Raw genomic sequence first — 22195 nt, forward strand, 5'->3', positions numbered from 1 at the left:
GACAGAGAGGCATCTGAGTTGCAGTAATGCTGACGTAACTAGGCCTGCAAACCGCTCTGGTGCCGGCCATGAATCTCAAACTAAAGATCTGATTGGTTGATCATTCATCATTCAACTTAATCTGCACATGCCAGCACTGGGAGAGTCTGCAGGCTGGGGCCTCTCTTCTTACTAGAGACACAGAGGTGAAATCTGATTGGATAAAAGCTCTACTTAAAACAAGCTGCACTGGAAGCAGAGCAACTGAGGAGCACAGTAGCTGTGCAATGAGAAAATAAGATAATGGGAAAAATATTTTTATAAATTATAATACATAGAAGAAAAAATTAAATGTATTTAAGAAAAAATATTAAATTATTAAATAGCTATAACTTTGTGATTCTGTTTAGGCCAGCAGAGAAGGCTTTGAAGGCCCTGACGGCCCGCCACTGGCTAAATGACTGTAATGTAATATATTTATCTAATGGTATCTTTTGGTGAATTTAGGAGAAATCTTCAGCTCAAATAGACAAAGTAAAATCAACACCTAAATGTGTATTTTGGTTATTTTCTTTTCATTTAGTTGAAAGAAAACATGTTAAAAATTGACCAGTCCTGTAGTGTTTCGCCTTAATCACAGACATTAGAAGTCACAGAATCAGTGATCAGATCAATACAATGGTGACTTTAATCCTGAGTAGAAAAGGGCATAATGGAACATAATCATTATTCACTGTGATCGGTTCAGTTTAGACACTCAGTTCCTTCTTCCATTTATTGTTGTAATGGAGAGCAAGAATCAAGCAGATGTTAAGCCATACATACCCTGTATGTATGTATGAGAGCCTTGCATTATAAAATAGAATTGTTGGAACAATGTAAGACAACAGCGAAGTAAGTGAAAAAAAAACTATCACAGACAAGTCCTGCAGTCTGTTCACAAAGTGGACCCCTGGACCCCCACAGGGCCCGGGTCCTCCCTTCTGCTCTGCTGGACTGGACCTGGCCGGGTGAGGCTGTCCATGGCGGACAGGATGGAGGAGAAGAAGTGCTCGGTGTGTGTCTCCAGAGTTCCACACCGCCTCTCGATCAACAGCAGGGTGTCTCTTAAAACTGGAAACACAGAGAGAGAGAGAGAGAGAGAGAGAGAGAGAGAGAGAGAGAGAGAGAGAGAGAGAGAGAGAGAGAGAGAGAGAGAGAGCATGCAAAAAAGAGCATCATGAGAAAAAAAGATGGGGCGACGCGTTTGTTCACAATGACTTAAGCGAGTGAGCAGACTGACGTGGAGACGTGTTGTTGATGCAGCCGAGGAGAAGCCGTCCGGTGTGCAGAACACAGGAGGTCAGGGGCTGGTGGCTGCTCACTTCTCTCTGAAAACTCTGACAACGAGAAGTGTCACATTTCACCGTCAGCAGAACAGAATGGGCATGAAGTAAGTGACAACTGTTACGGTTTATCAACTCACTAAGTAGGGTTGGGTTTACTGAGGAAAACACTTTTCTTTTCCGATGTAATGAACACGACACACACATTTATACCCTTTTCCCACCGAGATTAGTGCATATTTAAACATGGGAAAACCCACATAAAAGACTCTCTTCCCGTTTTTGTTTTGTTTTGTCATGTTTGACGTCACAAATGCGACAGAAAACGATGTTAGTAAAAGGTGAACATTTTACGGTGGTTACTTTTTTAAAATCCGTTACTTATTTAAACTGATTTTTTTTAAACTTTCGAAACCACAGTTGGTGATTGTTGGAATGTTGGAATTACTAACCAAGATGGTTTTGCTGAGTTTTTATTTTGTTTCTGTTTAGTTTGACTGAACTTTTTTTTTACAACAAACAGTAAAGTTACTGTTTCTGTCAATGGAGTCGGGTAGGTTTGAGGAGTGCATATACTGTAAAGGCTGTTTCTAACTTGGTGAATCAAGGGTATATATTGAACAAACCGGAGTTGGTGATTGAACAGATTGTTTTGATTAGGTTTACTTTGTTTCTATTAAGTATGAATGAAGTGGTTTTTACAATGATCAGCAAGGTAAAATGACTGGAGTCTTGTGGATTTGAGGAGAGCATATTTTTGTATGGTTTGTACGTTAATGAACTGTAATGTCCAAATCCATGTTGCTTTTATTGATCATTATCTCCGCCTGGAGATAAAAAAATTGGTCTTGTGTGAGTCTCTGTATCCAACCATGGCTAATCTCGCATACTGCTGAACAAAACTGCACAATATTTTGGTAAAGTGGTAAATGGACTTGTAAAGAGTCTTGCCCAAGAACACGATATGGTGGAGCCGGGGATTGAACCGCCGATCCTCTGATTTAAGTACGACCCGCTCTTCCTCTTGAGCCTCTAGTTTCAAGTCTTCTTCAATACAGCAGGATGGTCATTTTGTAAATTATGGTCTATTTAGATTTAAATAGACCATAAAGCAGAGTGTGCTTTAGGGCAGGGTTACTGTGATTGACAGGTTGCTGCCGCTACCAAAGATGTATATGACGTCTTTACGTCTCTCCTCCACAATCCAAATATGGTAACTTCTGTTCCTCAGTTGCAAAGAATGAACATGGCGACAGCCGTAATCTCACATGGCGACGGCAAAATCGCCAAACTCAAGGCTTCAAAACGGCAGTCCACAAACCAATGAGTGATGTTGCGATGACTACGTCCTCTTCTTTTATACAGTCTATAAAAACGCATTCTCACACTTGCCACTCAAAGTTGCTGAATTTTTTACAACACAGAAAAAAAAGGAAAAAAAAGAAAGACAAACCAAGATTTAGTTTTTTTTGTAGACATCTTCATATTCAGCAAACCCACAGGTGAAATCACACTCACGAAATGTGTGGCCACCTATAACCCACTGTGGTAGAAACAGAAGCACATGTGCATCCATTCTGAAGTATAACAGGGCCTTGAGGCTCCGTCCTCACCTGATACTCAGCCAGAGACGACTTCACGCTGTCTATGTCCACCGTGGGTGCAGCCAGCAGCTCCATCTTTTCCGACACCGTGTACAGCTGCTGGATGAGCTGCTCCAGGTGTGAGCAGAAGACCTGGAACACACACACACACGCACACACACACACACACACACAGAGCTCACACTGTCATTTGTATGGAGGACTGCAGTCACGCTATTGTCCGGAAGGTCAGATCGTGTCTCTACCTGAATGTGTTGCATCAGGGAGTTACTTTGCTCCCAGTCGTCCCGGCTGCTTGTCCGCCCGCCGGGCAGGGTGAGGCCGCACAGCTGCTCCGCCAAAACCTCCACCTCCCTGAGACTGGATGGACTCAGTCCCCCTCCTACAGGCTCCACCCAGGCTCCAGAACTCCTCCTCACTGTCTCGGAGTCCCTGTGATCAGCTGCTGATGGACAGGAGATAGATCATTTTTTTAAGGTGACATTTTTCAGAGCTGTAAAGCACCACAAACTCAATTCCATTTGCAAATAGAAATAGAGGGTTGGGTTAGCACGATTGGAATATACAGCTGAACAAATCATAGTTTAAGCCTCTTCAATCGAACCACTAAGTAGACTGCAGAGGGCCGAAAGAAAAATGGCTATCCAAAAATATTTAGAGCCCAGTTGCACTGTTGTGGTTCAATAATGATCGAGGGTCACTTATGCTTTCTGGACTGGAAAACAAATTAAAAATCAATATTTGAGTGAAAAAATAAATACAGACACATACATACATATACAAATATACATACATATACACACACACACACACACACACACATACAAATATACATATACAATGACATACATATACAAATAGATACATATATATTACAACATATACAAATACCTATAAATATATATACACATACATAATGTACTTTCCATATGTATCCTCCACCAATGTTTAGCAAATAGAGGTTAGCATAAGCCAATGGCACAATTATGTACCCATTCGACAGTATAGGTGAGAATCTCAGTGCTAATAATGTTCCTTACTACAAATATTTCAGTTTTTTAAATTCATTTCAAGATTCAAATGATACCTGTTCATTACTTAAACTGGAATAAAGTCTCTTACCGGTCTGAGCAGCTCTCCTATCCTCTCTGCCCGTTTCATCTTTTCCTTCATCTGTGTCTTGATTGCCGCCCGCTCGCTCCTCGACTGTAGCCTCCTCATCTCTGTCTTCAGCCTCCCGTTTCTCAGGCAGGGTGATGGCGGACAGGATGGTGCCTGGCTCCAGAGACTCCCAACTGGTTGTGACAGGCCGACTCAGCTGGGCCGTCACCTCCCTCACCTGTACACATGGACCAAACACTCTCTGCCTTTAACATGAGAAAATGCAATAACTGCTGAACATTAAAGCTGAAAAACATTGATCCGCTGTGTCCGTGTGTCCCTCCGCCATTGTGTTTAACTGTACATGAAGTGTACTTTTGTTTAAAGAGCTGATAATGTGTCCAAAATGTACACATTCATACACAGCGAGTGGTGAGGACAGCTCTACACATGCTCCTTCTAATATGAAGTGAAGGACATTTATCCGAGCAATTAAAAACAAACAGGAAACGTGAAAATACAGAACTTTCTTTAATCTAAATATCTTCTATATATTGTTAAAATGCTTGTATATGTACACACACACACACACACACACACACACACACACACACACACACACACACACACACACACACACACACACACACACACACACACACACACACACACACACACACACACACACACACACACGAACATTTTTAATCGCATGATTTGTTTGCATTGTTATGCGCAAAGTAATGTATTGCGCACTTTTATTGTAAGTACTGCTATATGAAAAAAAGTGCAATAACATTTGGTTTGCAAACACTTTAAACAAATAAGGTGCTTTTTAACAGCAGTATTCCGTTTACACAGTAGCAGTTAAAATACAGTTATGATTGTGATAATAGATATTCAGCCGGTGTTCACAACTTTATTTTCATGTGTGTAACAAATGAAATTTGAAAAATACACTTTGAAAACTGCAAACCTATCTACGTCATGTTCTTTTCCTTTTTTTTAATGTTTGATAAATTCTCAGTAGAGATAACTAAATTATATGCTTATTATCCATATTACAAACAAAACAACGGGCATTTTTGGTATTTTTTGGTATTTTGGTCAGACACATATGCAACGCTGATTACCGTAATATATGTGGTATTTGTTATAAATGTACGTTGGTACATAGAGAGTGATAAGAAGCTGTACATGGAGGGACTTAGGACCCAGGGGAATTTAGGTGAAGCAAGGGAACCTGGAGGGGGTCTGCACCATGGCAGTAACCTGCATGAGGAAGTTATGCAAATAGAGAGTTGCAGTTAAGAGCAGTTTGTTCTCACGTGCTTATATGTTCATTTGAAAACACGACAATATGTATTTTGAGATTGTCACGTTTGATCCTGTAACGAGACGATCACGCGCGTGCGTGCGGGGGTGGCAGCAGCAGCAGGAAGTGACGCCACACAAACACAGCTGTTCACCGCTCGCTGCCCGGTTCTTGTGTTAAAAATGAACGCTTAATAATAAAAACAAAACAACTGCGTTAACACGCGATAAAATAATTGTCGGTGTTACCGCGATAATAACATGTTAACTTGCCCAGCACTAATATATATATATATATACACACATTACATACTGTATATAGGTTACCGCTACACAAACCAGTACTTCCGTCTTTGCAGGTAGATTTTCAGACCATGTGGAAATGAAAGCAATCTAAAAACGTACTCTAAAGAAAAAGATCATCAATAATGCAAAGTATGAGTGATTTAGAGTGAATAGTTTAAGGCACCAGTGTGGTCCTTCAGTACAGACCCGTCTGGACAGCAGCTGCAGCTCCTCCATCTGATCCGGAAGTGGCCAGAACTCCTCGTCCATTTCCCTGCACACACACCTGAACAGCGGGTGAACATTGGCGGAGCGGGGGAAAGCAGTGGAGGTGGAGGAGCGAGCGTCAAACCGACTCATCCCACCTCCATTCTCACTGCAGTCCAAACTGTCCAGGGACAGACCCATGGGGTCTGGACCATCTGAGGATTTGTTCAGCCCCTGCGGGTCAGGTGACCCGTGACATGCGCTGAGAGAAAAGTCCAACCCTGACAGGCTAGTGGAGCTACAAATGTGGTCCAGTTCGATCCCCGAGTCCTGCAGGATGGAGTCCGTTTGAAGGAGTGAGTCTCCCCGGAGCTTGGAGCTGTCCCCCTCAAAGACCACCTGTCCTGGTCTCAGAGGGTAGGTGTAGTCCAGCAGGGCCTGGTACTCCCTGTTTGGGTCCCAGTCTGCAGAGTGTCTGTCTGGAGATGGGGGCAAAACTTTGGGGATGGCACCGGCCCAGTAGTTTGCCTGATGCAAGGATATCGGAAGTCCTTTTATGTCTCCCCTAGAAGAGCACAGTTTGGTCTCTCTCTCCCTACCCCCCCGCCTGAGCTGGGTCTGGCCTTGCCTGGAGTGCGTTGAGCGAGGGGTGTAGGTAGGATACAGGACAGGGGAGTTCAGCTGCGGCCTGTGAGGAGGGTTCAGTCTCTGGACCTCCAGGAGGGAGTTGGAGAGGCTCCGCTGAGCTGATCTGCTGCCGGGGTAGGGTGATTCAAAAGTGGGTTCTTTGTGGTGCAGCCTGGCCCTGAGATCCGAGACCCCCAGGGGTAAGCCTGTGTCTGTTCGAGAGACGTCACTTTGAGAGAGGCTGAAGCTCTCTGGGATCAGCTCTGATCTTGGTCTCGTCAAGATATTTGCGTCAGCGAGTTGCAGGTCATCTTCTCTTCTGCCAACACACAACTGTTTGTCCTACGAAGCAAGAAACTGACAGAATTAAAACATGACACTGGAACATTGCTGTCTGTTAAAGACTCAGTTCTGTAATGGTTCTACTCAGACTTGACAGTTCGGTTCAGCTCAACAGTAATGACATGAAAGAAGAAGAGCGGTCTCACTGATGGATGTTTGAACTGACTCTGCTGTTGAAGTCTCATCAGTGAATCCACTGATACATTTTCCTCACACATATTTTAGAAATCTGCTGTCTGTTTTTGAACAACAATACACAGTTCAAAATAAGTACAATGCTTTAAATTAGACTGAACACAGAGTAGAACATTTAGGCTAATACTGTCTGATTATTACAACATATTTGGACTAACGTGAAAAAAATAGGACAGAAAAAAGAAATAATTCAAGAATGAAGTTAAAATTTAACATAAATAAATTACAGAGCTAAGGGAGGGGGGGTAATATCAAGAGAAAAAAAACGATGTGAAAAAAAAATTCTTTAAGAGTTTATGAGAAAAGACTCACCAATTTATGAGAAAAAAGAATTGGCTATTCTCTGAGATTATACGGTAAATTTTTTGCGAGACAAAATGATCTGAGACTGAATACTTGAGGTTTTTTAAATAGGTTTTATGTTTCTTGTTAATTTCTGACTTTATAAACTTGGAGAACATTCACATCTTTCTATTAAATTTCTTTTGAAAATGTACGACTTAAATCTCAGACAATATCCAAGTTTTTTCTTGTAAATATCTTACTTTATAATCTCAGAGAATAAATAAGTTTTTTCACAAATATTACACCCCTCCACTTTTAAAGAAAAGAGAAATCAATAAAACAGAATGAGAAAATAAATCCTCCTCACCTTTTCTGTCTGCATCGGTTGATGTGTCTTCTTTAAGATAGATGCGTGTTGTTCTGCAGAGAACAGAGGCTTTCTCGTTACGTACTGTCTGCTGGTCAGATACCTGGACGTGGGAGCCATAGTGACACTTTTGTGCAATTCTCCTCCGTCCCTCCCTCTCTCCGTCTCACCTCTTCCCCCGTCTTTGGTAGTCGGACTTGGCCATCTCCTGCCAGGTTTAAACTCTGTGAGAGGCATCTTCCACCTCGGGCTGTGTGCCTTGGCTTCCATCGGACAAAGTAAAATGTAGAAAGGTCCTGTCAACTAAAGGGAATAGAACAATTCCGTAACTTTCAGAACAAAAAAGGTACAAATGTTCTGCTTTGCATCATTGAAACGCTATTTAATTTGTTTTGGTTTCATTCGTGCACCTTGAAGGAACTGCAAGCTTGTGGCTCAGTTTTTTATCCGGCGTCTTCTCAAGAACAACCGTCATGTTGCCGAGTTGAGGTACACACAGGAGAACTGTAATGGAACGGGGAACAAGCGCAGTACATAAAGACGAGAAACATTAATTTTATGGGCACTTGGGGGCAGCAGAGCAAGCTGGAAACCAGCATGACATATTATCCCCATATAAAGTTGGAAAACAGTTGCCTATTTACAGACGGAAGTTCTGCACAGGTCTAAAAGCACACACACACACACACACACACACACACACACACACACACACACACACACACACGCACACACACACACACACACACACACACGGCCCATATCTGTGTCTTTAAAATCTCAACAATTTAAATAAGTGTCTTTGTTTGCTGAAGGAGGTAACATGATGGCAATTGAGCTTATGGCCCACTGATAAAAGTATTGCAATATGTATATACACTGCCTGGCCAAAAAACAAGTCGCCACCTGGATTTAACTAAGCAAATAGGTACGAGCCTCCTATTGGATAATTTGAGATGTTGAATAAAGAAGAATGTGAACCACACTGCCTCAACATCTGGAGTAAACTAATCAGGAATTTCTGTCCTGGCCTCACAATGGTGGAATGAACTCCCCACTGACGTCAGGACAGCAGAGTCGCTGCCCTCTTTCATCAGGAAAACTCACCTCTGAGCCTTCCACTCAGAGTCCAGACCTTAACCCCATTGAGTATCTTTGGGATGTGCTGGAGAAAACTTTGCGCAGCGGTCAGACTCTACCATCATCAATACAAGATCTTGGTGAGAAATGAATGCAACATTGGATGGAAATAAATCTTGTGACATTGCAGAAGCTTATCGAAACAATGCCACAGCGAATGCGTGCTGTAATCAAAGCTAAAGGCGGTCCAACGAAATATTAGTGTGTGACCTTTTTTTTTTGGTGGCGACTTTTTTTTTGGCCAGGCAGTGTATTTGCAGTGTTACGAACTGTGGCAACATTCCGGGGAATGCAATTTTTTGTTATTTTTCCATGTTATACAAACACATAATGGAACAATGGACAAAATCTAAAATTCTTAAATATGATTGATTTATGTATAAGGCTTTGCGTAGGTTTGCTCCACCATCTCTAAATTAATTCACAGAGGGCTGACCGTGGCATTGGCACCAAGGCCACCACTAGAGGGGACTGTGAAGCTTTGTTTATACTCGTGGTTAGAGACGAAGCGCGAGCCTCCACAGACGGCGCGCAACCGCCAAGCATGAACGGAGGACGTTTATGCTGTCTGCACCTCATTATTCTCTAAAATACCAGAGGGGGTACAAACAAAATGAACCGTGAAGAATCAAAAAGACAACGAGTTAAACCCAGGGATATGCCCATAGACTGTAGGTGTAACCGGTAAAAAGCCATAAATCAACCTCTACAATGCCAAGCAGGGAATGTAATTAACTGTAAAGTCATAACTCACATTGATGGACTACTTTATTACCTTTGTACAAACTCTGTAAATAAATTTAGTATAAAAAAGTATTAAAAGCATTATAAAAAAACAAACAAATATCCTGTAAACAATTTGATTTGGCTGCAAAATATAAACTAAAATTAAGATTTTTAAGACCTCCTGTTGCTAAAGCAGTTAAAAGTGAATTGGCCTTCTTTGTATAATTCCTAGAAATGTAAATAGTGCTTTTATCAGTGAACTATTTGTGACAGTCACGTGATCGCGCGGCAAGTTACAAAACTTCTGGAGTGCACGACCAAGAACTGTGACGGCTTGGAGCCTACGTGCTCTACGCGCCAGCCATGATCACGTAATTTTCTGGAGCGCATATCTCGCCGCCGGCTTCACTACACCGATTATAAACTAGGTTTGAGGTGGCACATGGACAGAGGCAGCACATTTGGACAAACTGTGCGGTCAGTAAATGGGAGTAAATACTGGAATGGGCTACTGGGTACTTTTGAGACCCATCTCTAACAAGTGCTTAAGGCAAACCAGAACTGTAATCGCTTTTATCTTAACTTGTAGCACAATGTATTTTTTCCTTTTTACTTGGTATTTTAGAATTATATATAAGGGGGGGGGGGCCTTCAATCAGAGGATCACAGGTTCGATCCCCGGCTCCGCTAGTCCATGTCGCTGTGTGAGCAAGACAGTTATCCCAAAATTGTCCTGAATGTGTATAAATGAACCTTGAATGGTAGCCCCTGCCATCAGGGTAGGAACGGGTGTGAATGGTGACATGTAGTGTTAAAGCACTTTGAGTAAAAGACTAGAAAAGCGCTATACAAGTACAGTCCATCTACCATATATATTGTTTTGTCACCTGGATTGTCTGTTTTTGTTACCTGCCTAGCACTTTTTGATAACTTCGGCACATTTACATCTTGTATTTTTTACTGTGCTCTGTCCCTATCAAATAAAACTAAAATCTGAAAAATAGCATGTTAGTAGCTCATTTAATTTCTCATTCAATTACATTTTTTAGTCAAATAGAAATTTGAAATCAACCAGGACCAAAATCTTAAGGATTGTCAATTTAAGACCAAACCTGACTGCCACCGATTCTGATAATTCATTGTTTAAGTAACTTATTAGGGGACACATTATTTGGTTTCAGCTGCTCAAATATCTGGCTCTAAAGCAGCTAAATGCTACTCTATTGTTACTAATGTAAAATGTGCTGCTTAGTGTGTATCATATCAATTACACACTCCTTGTAAACATTGGTTACGGATAAACACATATCTGAGAGGAGCGCGCGCGCGCGCGCGCACGCACGCACGCACGCACGCACACACACACACACACACACACACACACACACACACACACACACACACACACACACACACACACACACACACACACACACACACACACACACACACACACACACACACACACGGTTGCTTAGAGAGTGGAATGTCTCTACCTGTTGCTGTGGGATCATTAAGCAGTGAAATGATACGCTCGCTCGTCACCTGACCGATCTCATTAAGACTGCATGCTCAGACCTGCCCTCACTCGCCGCACCAACGAGGAAGAGTGACTGTCCGTCCACATCGGTGGAGCAGCAAGAGACTATGGTTCACGCTAGTAATGTTTTGTAGAAAAAGGTGCTGGCTCAGCTGTCGAACTTAGTGCTGATAGGATACCAAAAAGTTTCTGTTTTCCAAACATTACTTCAGAACATCAGAAACAGGACTTAATAGAAGATTTAGCTAATTATTGAATTAATTCATTAAACCATAAAAAAAAAATTCGACTCCATCAGCATTCTTTTCAGGTTTGTCAAATGAAACGCCCCCTCAGGCATCAGCAAAAAGCTAATCAAGAAGTTTGTGAATAGTGTGAAAGCCAACGCTAGCTGTGCTGAATTCGGAAATAACTTAAAGGGTTAGTTTGGATTTCTGTGGAGTATGTGTTCTGCAAGGTAAAATGACTGTTTCTGTTAATGGATTCTGGTGGCCTTTAAGAGAGTGATACAACGGGGCTGTCTGATGGCGAGGTAAAGCAGCTGAGGACGGGAACAGCAGAAAAACGTATATAAGCCACCTAAAAAAAATTCTGTCAGTTTAAGCGTACGCTATATTTAGAATATTTTCACCGCTTTACCTTGGCGTCAGACTGCCCTTATAGACAGGGAACTAAGGCCCTTATTTTGCTCTCTGCAAAGTGTGAATAATTTAAGTATTAAAAGCATTATTTAGTAGAATAAATAGCACCCCTAGTGGTGAATAAAACCTAGTGGTTAATAAAAGTGTCACAAGAATAAGAGGTCACAATGTATTAAAAGTCACAATATGTTTACTTATAGAGGGTATTATATGTTTACAGTAAATGTACCTATAGAAGTGTTAAACCATAAAAGTATAATCTTTGAATGTATTAAACCAAATGTATAGCCACTGTATGTATTAAACACTGTAAAGAGCAGTCAAGAGGGAGAGAGAGAGGGATTTGAGTGAGGCTTTCCAGAAGATGATCGTATGAGGTGATAAGCAGAGAATCGACAGCACCTCAGGAAGTGGTCAGCAAGAAGGATGAAACCAGGAGGGGGCTAATAGATTTCGGCCAATCACTGAAGCTGCATTTTCAAACAATAAGATACTGTATTTTCAGGCCAAAGATCAGATCACTTGGGACCTTCGGACAGATAACTAGCCTTTGCTGGACTATGTGGGGGAATTTCATTTGATCTCTGTTTCATGAAACATATTTCTATCGATAGTGTAACACAGTTTGCAACTGTTTTAGTTTCTGTTAATTATTAAATACTTTTTCATCATAACTTGAGCCAGCTGAGTTTTTTGGCACGGCTGGGAGACGTGCGGTCTTCCACAGTTATGAGAGGTTCTCAACCCTAACAAAAGCTGCAGACTGCATTGACAAAAACAGTAATGTCCCTTCGTAAAATAGCATTTTGACATTAAAAAAAGTACTTAGACCAAAATGTGAATGTTTGGATATGTTTACATAAGGATCACCAGATGGACGTCACAAAATTATATAAAAAGCTAAAAAAAAAATATATATATATATATATAATAAAAATATATGAATTGGAAAATAAAATGAACATGATCTCATACAGTAATGCGCAACAGAGCGCACAGACACCACGTTGTTATGAGACTTTTGTCGACATTAAAACGAGCATGAACTCAATTTGTATTCTAAAATCATGTCACTGATGCTTTGTATGTGCCTCACAGGGGTTGTGAAAGATGGCATGCTGTCTGCCATGTTTATCACACAAGTCCCGGCAAGAATTTAGGACCTCATGGTCGCCCTAATCTGACAGTGACCGATCTCAAAAGACAAAGATACAGTTCATGTGATCGGATTTAAATCAGGAGAGATATAATCCAAACAAAGAATAGGAATCTGAATCTACTCAGCGCAACAGACACATTTGGGTCGGTGCCAAAAAAACATTGATGTTCAATATACAATTACAGTGAAAAACACCCGTCATAATTTCCCATGGCGAAACGTCAGTCGTATAAACTTCAAATTCCGGCTGCACTATATGAGCAAAAATATACGATAACATTAAATACCACCATAACGATGTTACTTGCGATAAATAACCAGGTATTTAAGCGTCTGCCTTTCTGTTGCTTTTCAATTCATGCTAATACAAAAAAATGCTTGTTGAATTAAAAGGAAATTATTTCCAAAATTCTTTTATTGAACAAACTGAACTTAAAACAGCAGGCACCAGTGAAATGAAAGATAATAGGGATTTTTTTTAAAGTAGTTGAGCGTGTCATTAGATAACTGCACTTTTTCTTTTGCAATGTAATCGTGCAAGTTGACATCCCGATGGCGATAAAAAAAAATTTAAATGGCGTGGATGGTTGAGGTGTGTGACTGTTGAGAACTTAACCTTTGGCCCCTAACGTTTGCATGTATTAGCTGCGCTACCAACCCTGCCCTGAAGCCACAAGTTGTTGCAGAGATCAGGGAGGCTGTGTGACAGCCTTCGCACCACACCTTCCGGACTGACTGCTGCCTTGTTTGAATATAATTGAAGCAGGCTGCAGTGTGCGCTTGGTGGCATCGCTTCCCCTTAACTGTGCTCTAAAATCTGCATCGGTCTACTTGACAACATGGCAATGAGAGGACACTACATTTGAATCTCAATAAACAGAGCGATGTCAGTGGGCATGTGTTCAGTACAGTTGCAGCTTTATAGTATGTCAAAGCAAACACCCACCATTTATTAAAAGAGGTAGAAACTATCATTTAGTCTCAGTGATGACAGGATCAACACATATGTCCCTGTCTCTTTCCTCTTCTGATTATGAGGTAGTAGGTGAACCTCTCTTACACTATTCTACATTGTGATAGGTGCGCCTGGTTTCCATGGTGATGGCCTAGAGAGAGTGGCACTAGACTTAAGAGGGAAATGTCAATTAAAGACCACAGCAGAACAAGAACCCCCAAGATTGACAAACTTGCTTTGATGTTGATCTGTAACGCTCTCTAACAGCTGGGATAAATAGTACTATACACAATAAAACTGGATCTTTGTCATGTTGTTCAGCAGCACACACGTACACACACGTACACAGCCACAGTAATGGCTGCAGTTTATAAGAGATCTCAGCAGCATCACCATTAAAGAGGTTTTAAAAGCTGCAGTTGAGAACTTTTATAAAATTATGGTTTTGTAATATTTGTTTAAACTGTCAGTTTGTTCTGAGAGTAGCACATGAGACAGATATTCTTTTGAAAAAAAAAAAAAAAAAGGGTTCCTGTCCCAGGAGTCTGACACAGTCAAACTAGGCTGCGCTAGTCAAATATGATGATTATGACATGTGATGGGATTAAGATTCTGTTACTGCAGTTACTGTCTTCCTCAGTTGCTCTGCTTCCAGTGTAATCAAAGAAAGGAGGATGGACTTTGTCTTTAAATAATGAACAGCAGCTTTGGTAAGTGAACTGCTTTTGTTTTTATATCTGCAGTAGCTTTAATATGCTTGTTTATATATTATTATTTGTACAATTTGTTTTTATGAAGAGTGATATTTGTTTGGTTTTATATGCGATAGGAACTATTGTTACGTCCAAAGTTGCGCTGGGGACACATTTAGTCGGTGCCAGTGTTGCCAATGGAGACTTTCTCACTAAATCTGGTGACTTTCCGAACCCTCTTAGCAACTTTTTTTGTCAAAAGCTACTAGCGACAAATCTAGCAACTTTTCTGGTGTTTTGACTCCGACGTGAAAGCACGTACCGTTCTGCACTCTCGTGAACGAGCAGCGGGTGCTGCCGTGAGCCACACCAAAGCACTCACAGGCGGTTACTCTCACAGCAGCCTCGCGCTGCAGTCAGAGAAGAGACACACTCACGGCGTATTCATGTATCTGCACTGTGCAGTTAGTGTAGTTATAGGTGTTGAGCTTCATTTTTACATGAAACAAATAATAACCGTAGCTGTGGCGTCATAATGAGGTGTTTCAGCTGCAGCACAGCAGTGAAAGCCCAGGTATAAAATGCACGCCCGCCACTGGGATATAGTAACCGTTTGAGCAAATGAGATGATACGTTATTTTCATAAAAGTTACCAACTGCAGCTTTAAAATTATGCTGAGGTCACCTTCTTTCAGGGGCATACAGGACTGTCTCAGAAAATTAGAATATTGTGATAAAGTTCTTTATTTTGTGTAATGCAATTAAAAAAACAAAAATGTCATGCATTCTGGATTCATTACAAATCAACTGAAATATTGCAAGACTTTTATTCTTTTAATATTGCTGATTATGGCTTACAGCTTAAGAAAACTCAACTATCCTATCTCTAAATATTAGAATATCATGAAAAAGTATACTAGTAGGGTATTCAACTAATCACTTGAATCGTCTAATTAACTCGAAACACCTACAAGGGTTTCCTGAGCCTTGAAAAACACTCAGCTTGGTTCAGTAAACTAAATCACACGTATGGGGATTATCACAATATTCTAATTTTCTGAGACAGTCCTGTATATACTGTAGCCATTACAGTATTCATAGTTCCTATAGTTAGTACCAGATTTCAAACATGAAGGTCTAAATAGTGTCCTTTAAAAACTCAGTCTAAAAGTACTGGAACTATGTAGTTGCTTTGCCCGCAAATTGCCAGAGAAAGATATGAAGTTAGATACATATCGGATATCCTCGCAACAGCAAACGTATCCATTCCAGCACAATACACAATTGCAGCACAATACATCTCATTAGATATTCGTTTATGTTTGAGCCTCACACTTAATAATATGTCAAACACAGGGGACAGTGGTTGGAGAGACCATGGCAACAAAGCGGTGACACCAAACACAAGTGACCTACACAAAGCGAGGAGCCCTTGTAGTCCTTCAGACGAAAAACGAACCAAACCGAAAACATAACCAGCAGCAACGATAATGTCTGGCTTGGTGGTTTAGCAAAGATGGAAAAAAATGTGCAACACGTATTAAAAACGTACTGACAAAAATATTGTAATTGGATGGGTGTTTGCTTATCAACAAACGCTCATAACCAATGGAATCAAACTGTAGCCCTTTCATTATTCTATGGAATCTTCTCTTTAATTCGGCATCCCTTTGATGCACCAAGCCGAGCTTCCTTTTCATAAGATCTCTCAGTTAAGTGTTTGACACTTGGAAATGTCAGACCAACCATGTTAACGTTTGATACTTGACGAAAACCCATGCAAGCTGACTGATAACCCGCTCAAGCAGCAGCTACAGCCCTGCCTCGGTGTCAGAACAATACAAATGGCGGGTACTTACAACATTTAACACCGTTAGCTTAGCTAGGAGCGTCCGATTGTTGAAGCTTCACAGCCGTTTTGTTGCTGAAGCCTTACCCCGCCCCTTCCTCGTCCTTCGTGCTGCCTTCATGTGCTTTTCCTCCAACTCAGTCTTGTCAGGCGTTTATGTCAAGACTTTTGTATTCTTGAGATTTAGTTACACCCGACACGTACTCTACATGTTACATTTGCTACACGTGACCCTTCTTTATTAGAAAGACGAGTGTTAGAACCGAGCGGCAAGCACATTTATCATGTATGACATGGACCGTACGAAGAGACTCGTGCTTTTTCTTCGCATTGAAACCCTGACTGCATGAGCGCGCCATTCATACAACTTGTATTGCTTTGCGGGGTGAAAATAAATAAAATTACAATATTGCCGATAGCATTTGAAGGCAACACAAATTCAATTTCAAACGGCAGCAGGCGGATGTGGCTCTATGCTGCCATTTAGCGGACAAAATAAGAAGTGCATATACATCTTCATATATTGCAGCCCCCCACAACAATTGCTAAAACACAATTTCTGAAACTAAGGCCCCCTACACACAAAAAAACAAAAACATATATACAAAACACTAAATATCTTACATCTCTTGCGAAAGCAAAAACACATTCAAAACTATATAAACTCATAAATGTGGAATATTTGCATCACAAATCACAACGCACAAACACTAAATAAATAGCTCTCGCCACACGCCACCCGCACACTGATGTGCAAAGTATAAAAAGCATTTATCTAGAGTAATTTTCATTTGTAGCATACTGTAAATATAGACTATGAACACAAATGCAAAAGGAAGAACAGAAACATTTGTTTATTGTCAATACTCATTAAGTGAGGGTATTTCATTTGGGGTGTTTAGCGAACAACACACACACACACACACACACACACACACACACACACACACACACACACACACACACACACACACACACACACACACACACACACACACACACACACACACACACACACACACACACACACACAGGCTTTTAGTTTTCAATGTGTCAAATTTAGATAACCGAGTGTAGTTATTTGCTAAATAAAAGAGATAATGCGCTTATGGTTTAGCATACCACTGCTACAATTTTTCAATGATTGTTCGACAAGTACAAGTTGTTTTGTGTCTTGGCAATGGCAAAAAGAAACCTGTAACTTATTAATAAAAGGATTTGTGTCTTTGAAAGTATTAGTATTCTGGAAAAAAACAAACAGATGTTGTCTGGTTTTAACTTATTGTTGTATTTGATACATTCCTTTGGTAACCTCACATGGTAAAACACAATCAATGTGCAAAACATGTCTTGGAGCTTCAAATGTTTGTCATTTTTAAAAATGATTTAAACATTGCCAGGATCTACTTCGTTAAGATGTCCATTAGTCTGCTGACATTTCTACGTGTTCCCTGTTAGTATTAATACAGTCACAATCAGAAACAGTTTAAACCTCATTCTCACCTGATCACAAACTTGAGTGAACAGGCGACGGTTTAAAATATACATCTCCATAACATAAGTGTGATTTTTTTATGTGTGCGGAACTAGAAGTCGACGCAGCGGCCCTTCCTCTCCCAGTCTCCGTACCGGGTGGGCTCTGGTCCCCGAGGACCCCCCTTCTCCTTGGTTGCGGGGTTCACGTCATCAGGGAACTCTGGAGGATGACAAGAGAACAGTTCGGTTTGAAAATATGCCGCTTTAGTGAGGACTTTCCTCCCACAACTGCTTAAGCAAACTACAGCATCTAAAACAGTTTCAACCAGATCTGAACATTAGAAGCATCACAAGGGGAGGATTTACTGCAGGACTCTTGTATTACACTGCATTTGTTTTAGCTTGATGTACCTAAAAAACTGGCAACTGAGTCTATTTACTGTAAAGATTATCAGTTCATGTTTATCTATGGGACAATGTGGACCTTGTGTGTATATAATGAGGTATTATGATCAGATTCTTCATAAACACATGCAGGCAAATACACATTTTATTACATTTACACAAGTGGTGGGCCGTCAGGGCCAGCAAGGCCTTCTCTGGTGGCCTAGACAGAATCACAAAGTTATAGCTATTTTATAATTTAATTAATTTTCATAAATGCACTACATGTATTTAAAATATTTTTTCCCACTAGCTTATTATCTCATTGCACAGCTACTGTCTTCCTCAGTTGCTCTGCTTCCAGCGCAGCTTGTTTTAAGTAGAGCTTTTATCCAATCAGATTTTGCCCCTATGCTGTCTCTAAGTAAAGAAATCTGCCCTGAGGCCTTCAGAATTACAATTACCCTTCGCAGTTTAAGTAAATGAGGACGATATTGTTGATTGTCATAGTCTTCAACCAATCAGATTTTTAGTTTGACATGTTGGGCGTATTCTTTGACGTGTCAGAGCTTCTAGCTGGCCTACAAGTACGTCAGCGTTAACGTGCGGCTTAATTGGTCAGTGGGCTAGAGTGACTGTTGTGAAGCTAGCTAGCAGAACTTTGTAGTAGTAAGAGTTAAAGTTTAAAGATATGTAAGAAGTTTTTTACGTGACATTACATTTTTAGCATTTTGGCATGTTTGGCGGTGACAATCCCAATATCCACTGCCTCTGTCGAGCAGACATTTTCAGCCCTCAAACGCATTAAAACGTATTCAAGAAATACAACTGGGGAGACTCGATTGTCATCAGTCCATCAGTGCCATGAATCCAGAAGGACTTCTTGCTGGAACTGAAACAATGTACTGTACAACCGTGGCAGTAAACTATTTGTAATCAAAGAAAGGAGGATGGACTTTGTCTTTAAATAGTTACAGTAGCGTTACTACAGTGTTAATTGTGTCGTTTTTATGATATGGTTAATATTGTTCCGTCGTGAATAATATTTGAATGGCATGTGCCCTTGAGTGAGTGGCGGAATGCTTGTTTTAGCGCTGCAGTTTTGCTGGAATGTGCAGAGGCCTGTTGAATCGTGTTATTTGGGTTTCATGTTATTCTACCTGCTTTGTTGTCATATAAATATGTGACTGGTTCTTGTGAGTCTGTTCTTGTCATTGTGTTAATTATATTGATTTTGACTATATGCATTGCCTGTTAATGACGCAGCATCCCGTCATGCTGGTCTCATAATGAGGTTATTAGGAGGTGGTTCAACTGTAGTAGGACAGCACTGAAGGCCCAGGTTATAAAATACACGGCACGCCACGATTACACTGATATGGGATTCAAGGTCCACTAACAACAACTGATCTGTCTGTCGTGAATGATACCAGCAGGCTAACCAACAACATTATTTTATTGAAATGTGAATTGGACAACAAAGGCTACACTTTTAGTTTGACACATTTAGTTTCCCACTGTCAATACAACCTTTAACAAGTTGAAATTTGTAAGAAATGCCAGTTTTAGTGACATTCTTCATGATGTTTTTGTCTATTAAACAGGCAGCAATAAGATAAACAGAGGAATTCCATGATTGTGTCCATTCACAGTAAAAGAAGTACTGCAGCGGTTGCTTAACATTACTTAACACACTTAATTTCAATCATTGGAATTGTTTTTATTTATTGGACGAAAATACATATCCCACAGAAATACTACTTATTTGTTTTCGTCCTTTTGCAATTTGTTTTCTTTGATATTCTGTTTTTTGGGTCTGAGTTTGAGCCTTAATTAAAAAGACAGAAAAGTTCCCCCTTCTTGGTTCTCACTTTGCAGAGCAGCTTGGCTCGCTTCCTCGGGTCCGTCAAACCGACCCTGCGGAGTTTTCGCTTTCTTCGGCGGCTCCTTGTCCTTCGCCGCTCCGCTGGCTGCACGGGAAAAACCTGCTCGAGACACACGGGAGACCAGAACGGATGGCGGGGATTTCAGAATAAAAGCTGGCTCAGTAGACGGCAGCCAGTTGCACAACGTAGGACACAGTCCCCGGTAAAAGACTAACACTATGGCCCAGATATGCCCTTTGCTAACGTTACTTTGATGAATATCCAAGTTCAGCTACAACATTAACCATTAAGTAGTCATTCTGTAACATGCTGTAGGACGTATAAAACATGATAATGTTAAAACAGCAGGTTTGTAAATGTAGCTTTTGACTCACAAGAAAAGAGGCTACATTAGCTAATAGCACGCACACACACACTGACCTGTAAAGACGGACTCGGTAAATAAACTCTTGGACAGTACAAGTTTGCTGGTCGGAGCACATAACCGCAGAAGAGACATGTCTGAAGAGACCTTTCTTTCTGCTGTCCTCCTCGGACGCTTACACAACTCGCGTTATGTTGTTGTCGTTGTGTGTCGCGCTCAATGTCATCATCACCTAGCGACGGAAAATGTCGACAAGGCAGTGGATGTAATGTATATTCGACGCCAGTAGGTGGAGACACATCCCTAAATAAAGTAAATATAAAAATGTCGGTCCTATTGTTATGATGTTTTATATTTTTTAAAGCTTTACTGACAGAACTTCAGTAGACATAGCTTCATATATAGAAACTCTGCATGTACTTATATTATAACACGTGATTTGGAGGAATGAAAAAAGACAATTATGGTTTCGCACCAAACCTGATTGATGACTTGGATCAGTTTATCAATATCCAAATGGTAGCCTTATTCAAATATTCAATATATGGCTTCCAGGTCTTGGCAAAGGATTTAGGTGACTTGGGTCTGTATGTGCAAATCTAATCCCTCCAAGTTTGTTTGATGTGATTTAGGATCTGCTTGAGCTTACTATTTAGTGAGGGGGGAACAGCGTGTTTCCACTGAAATAAAATTAGTTTACTCGCTAATAAAGTTATAAATTCCAGAAAACGGTGTGCTGCAGGTGTGCACCCAACTCTGGTTGCAAAAAGAAGTCAGATTGTATAGAAGTTAATGAGAAAATGATCCTACTTCTCACTTGATTTATTACCCCAGTAAAAATTGTAAAAATAAGTTTATCAAACAATAGCTTCAAGACTTCTTCAATACAGCATGATGTTTAGTAAATTATGGTCCCATTTAGAGCAAAATAGACCATAAAGCAGAGTGTGCTTTAGGCGTGCTTACTGTGATTGACAGGGTGACAATGCTAGCAGAGCCGTATACGCCGTCTCTATCACAGCGTCACTCTTCCAGTCAATATACGGTCACTTTCATTCTCTGGTTGCAAAATCCAAGATGGCGATGGCCAAAATGCCTAACTCGAGGCTTCAAAATGGCAGTCCAAAAACCAATGGGTGATGTCACGACAACTACGTCCACTTCTTATATACAGTCAAGGTACACATGTATAAATATATACTACATGCAACAGCATCCTGGTTGCATGTAGTACAGCTACAGCTTTCTACAGTTTCGGGTTCCTCATAAACAGGATAAGGGCTTTTCCGGATTTCTGAAAACGGGATATAGTGTTTATGTATAAACATATAAACAGGATAGTCCAAAAAACAATCATGAACAGTTTTTCATATTCATGGAAACACACTGTGTCAAATACTGAGATGGAAAGAACTATAACAAAAAATATGTGCCATGCAGAGTGGTATATATTTTTATCAACTGACCACCTTTTCTCCCCAGGGTGAAACCATGTGTGTGTGTGTGAGAGGAATTCCAGGAGGTTTCAGCCTAGCTCTGGCTTAGTCCAGATATTTCTGAGTGGATGATTAAATTCTCCTTTAAATTCCTCTTCAACCTTTTAGAAAGCAGTCCTGGAGAATGTCACGTCACACACTACACACGCACACACACACACGCACACGCACACGCACGCACGCACACACACGCACACGCACTCGCACACGCACGCACGCACACGCACGCACGCACACACACACACACACACACACT

The 22195-nt window shown here is 40.8% G+C and overlaps 2 protein-coding genes across 4 annotated transcripts; both read right to left on the reverse strand.

Moving 5' to 3' along the window:
- Positions 1-649: 649 nt before the first annotated feature.
- On the reverse strand, positions 650-16398 carry cep68 (centrosomal protein 68). Of its 3 annotated transcripts, none has more exons than XM_079169402.1 (9): positions 16344-16398; positions 8042-8135; positions 7632-7934; positions 5816-6784; positions 4031-4247; positions 3154-3350; positions 2918-3040; positions 1262-1358; positions 650-1092 (listed from the first exon to the last, which is right to left on the reverse strand). In XM_079169402.1, exons 3-9 carry the CDS (start codon positions 7899-7901, stop codon positions 917-919), a joined length of 2049 nt encoding a protein of 682 aa, XP_079025528.1. In that variant the 5' UTR covers positions 7902-7934; positions 8042-8135; positions 16344-16398; the 3' UTR covers positions 650-916. The 3 variants fall into 3 exon arrangements, with proteins under 3 accessions (XP_079025528.1, XP_079025526.1, XP_079025527.1); XM_079169400.1 differs by having other exon boundaries at positions 3154-3353; XM_079169401.1 differs by having other exon boundaries at positions 3154-3353; positions 7632-8135.
- A 780-nt stretch (positions 16399-17178) lies between these two features.
- On the reverse strand, positions 17179-20663 carry sdhaf4 (succinate dehydrogenase complex assembly factor 4). The gene is made up of 3 exons (XM_079168446.1): positions 20500-20663; positions 20065-20178; positions 17179-18029 (listed from the first exon to the last, which is right to left on the reverse strand). Exons 1-3 carry the CDS (start codon positions 20576-20578, stop codon positions 17920-17922), a joined length of 303 nt encoding a protein of 100 aa, XP_079024572.1. The 5' UTR covers positions 20579-20663; the 3' UTR covers positions 17179-17919.
- Between the last annotated feature and the right edge of the window lie 1532 nt (positions 20664-22195).

The sequence above is a fragment of the Pholis gunnellus genome, assembly GCF_910591455.1.
Source record: "Pholis gunnellus genome assembly, chromosome: 11".
NCBI lineage: Eukaryota > Metazoa > Chordata > Actinopteri > Perciformes > Pholidae > Pholis > Pholis gunnellus.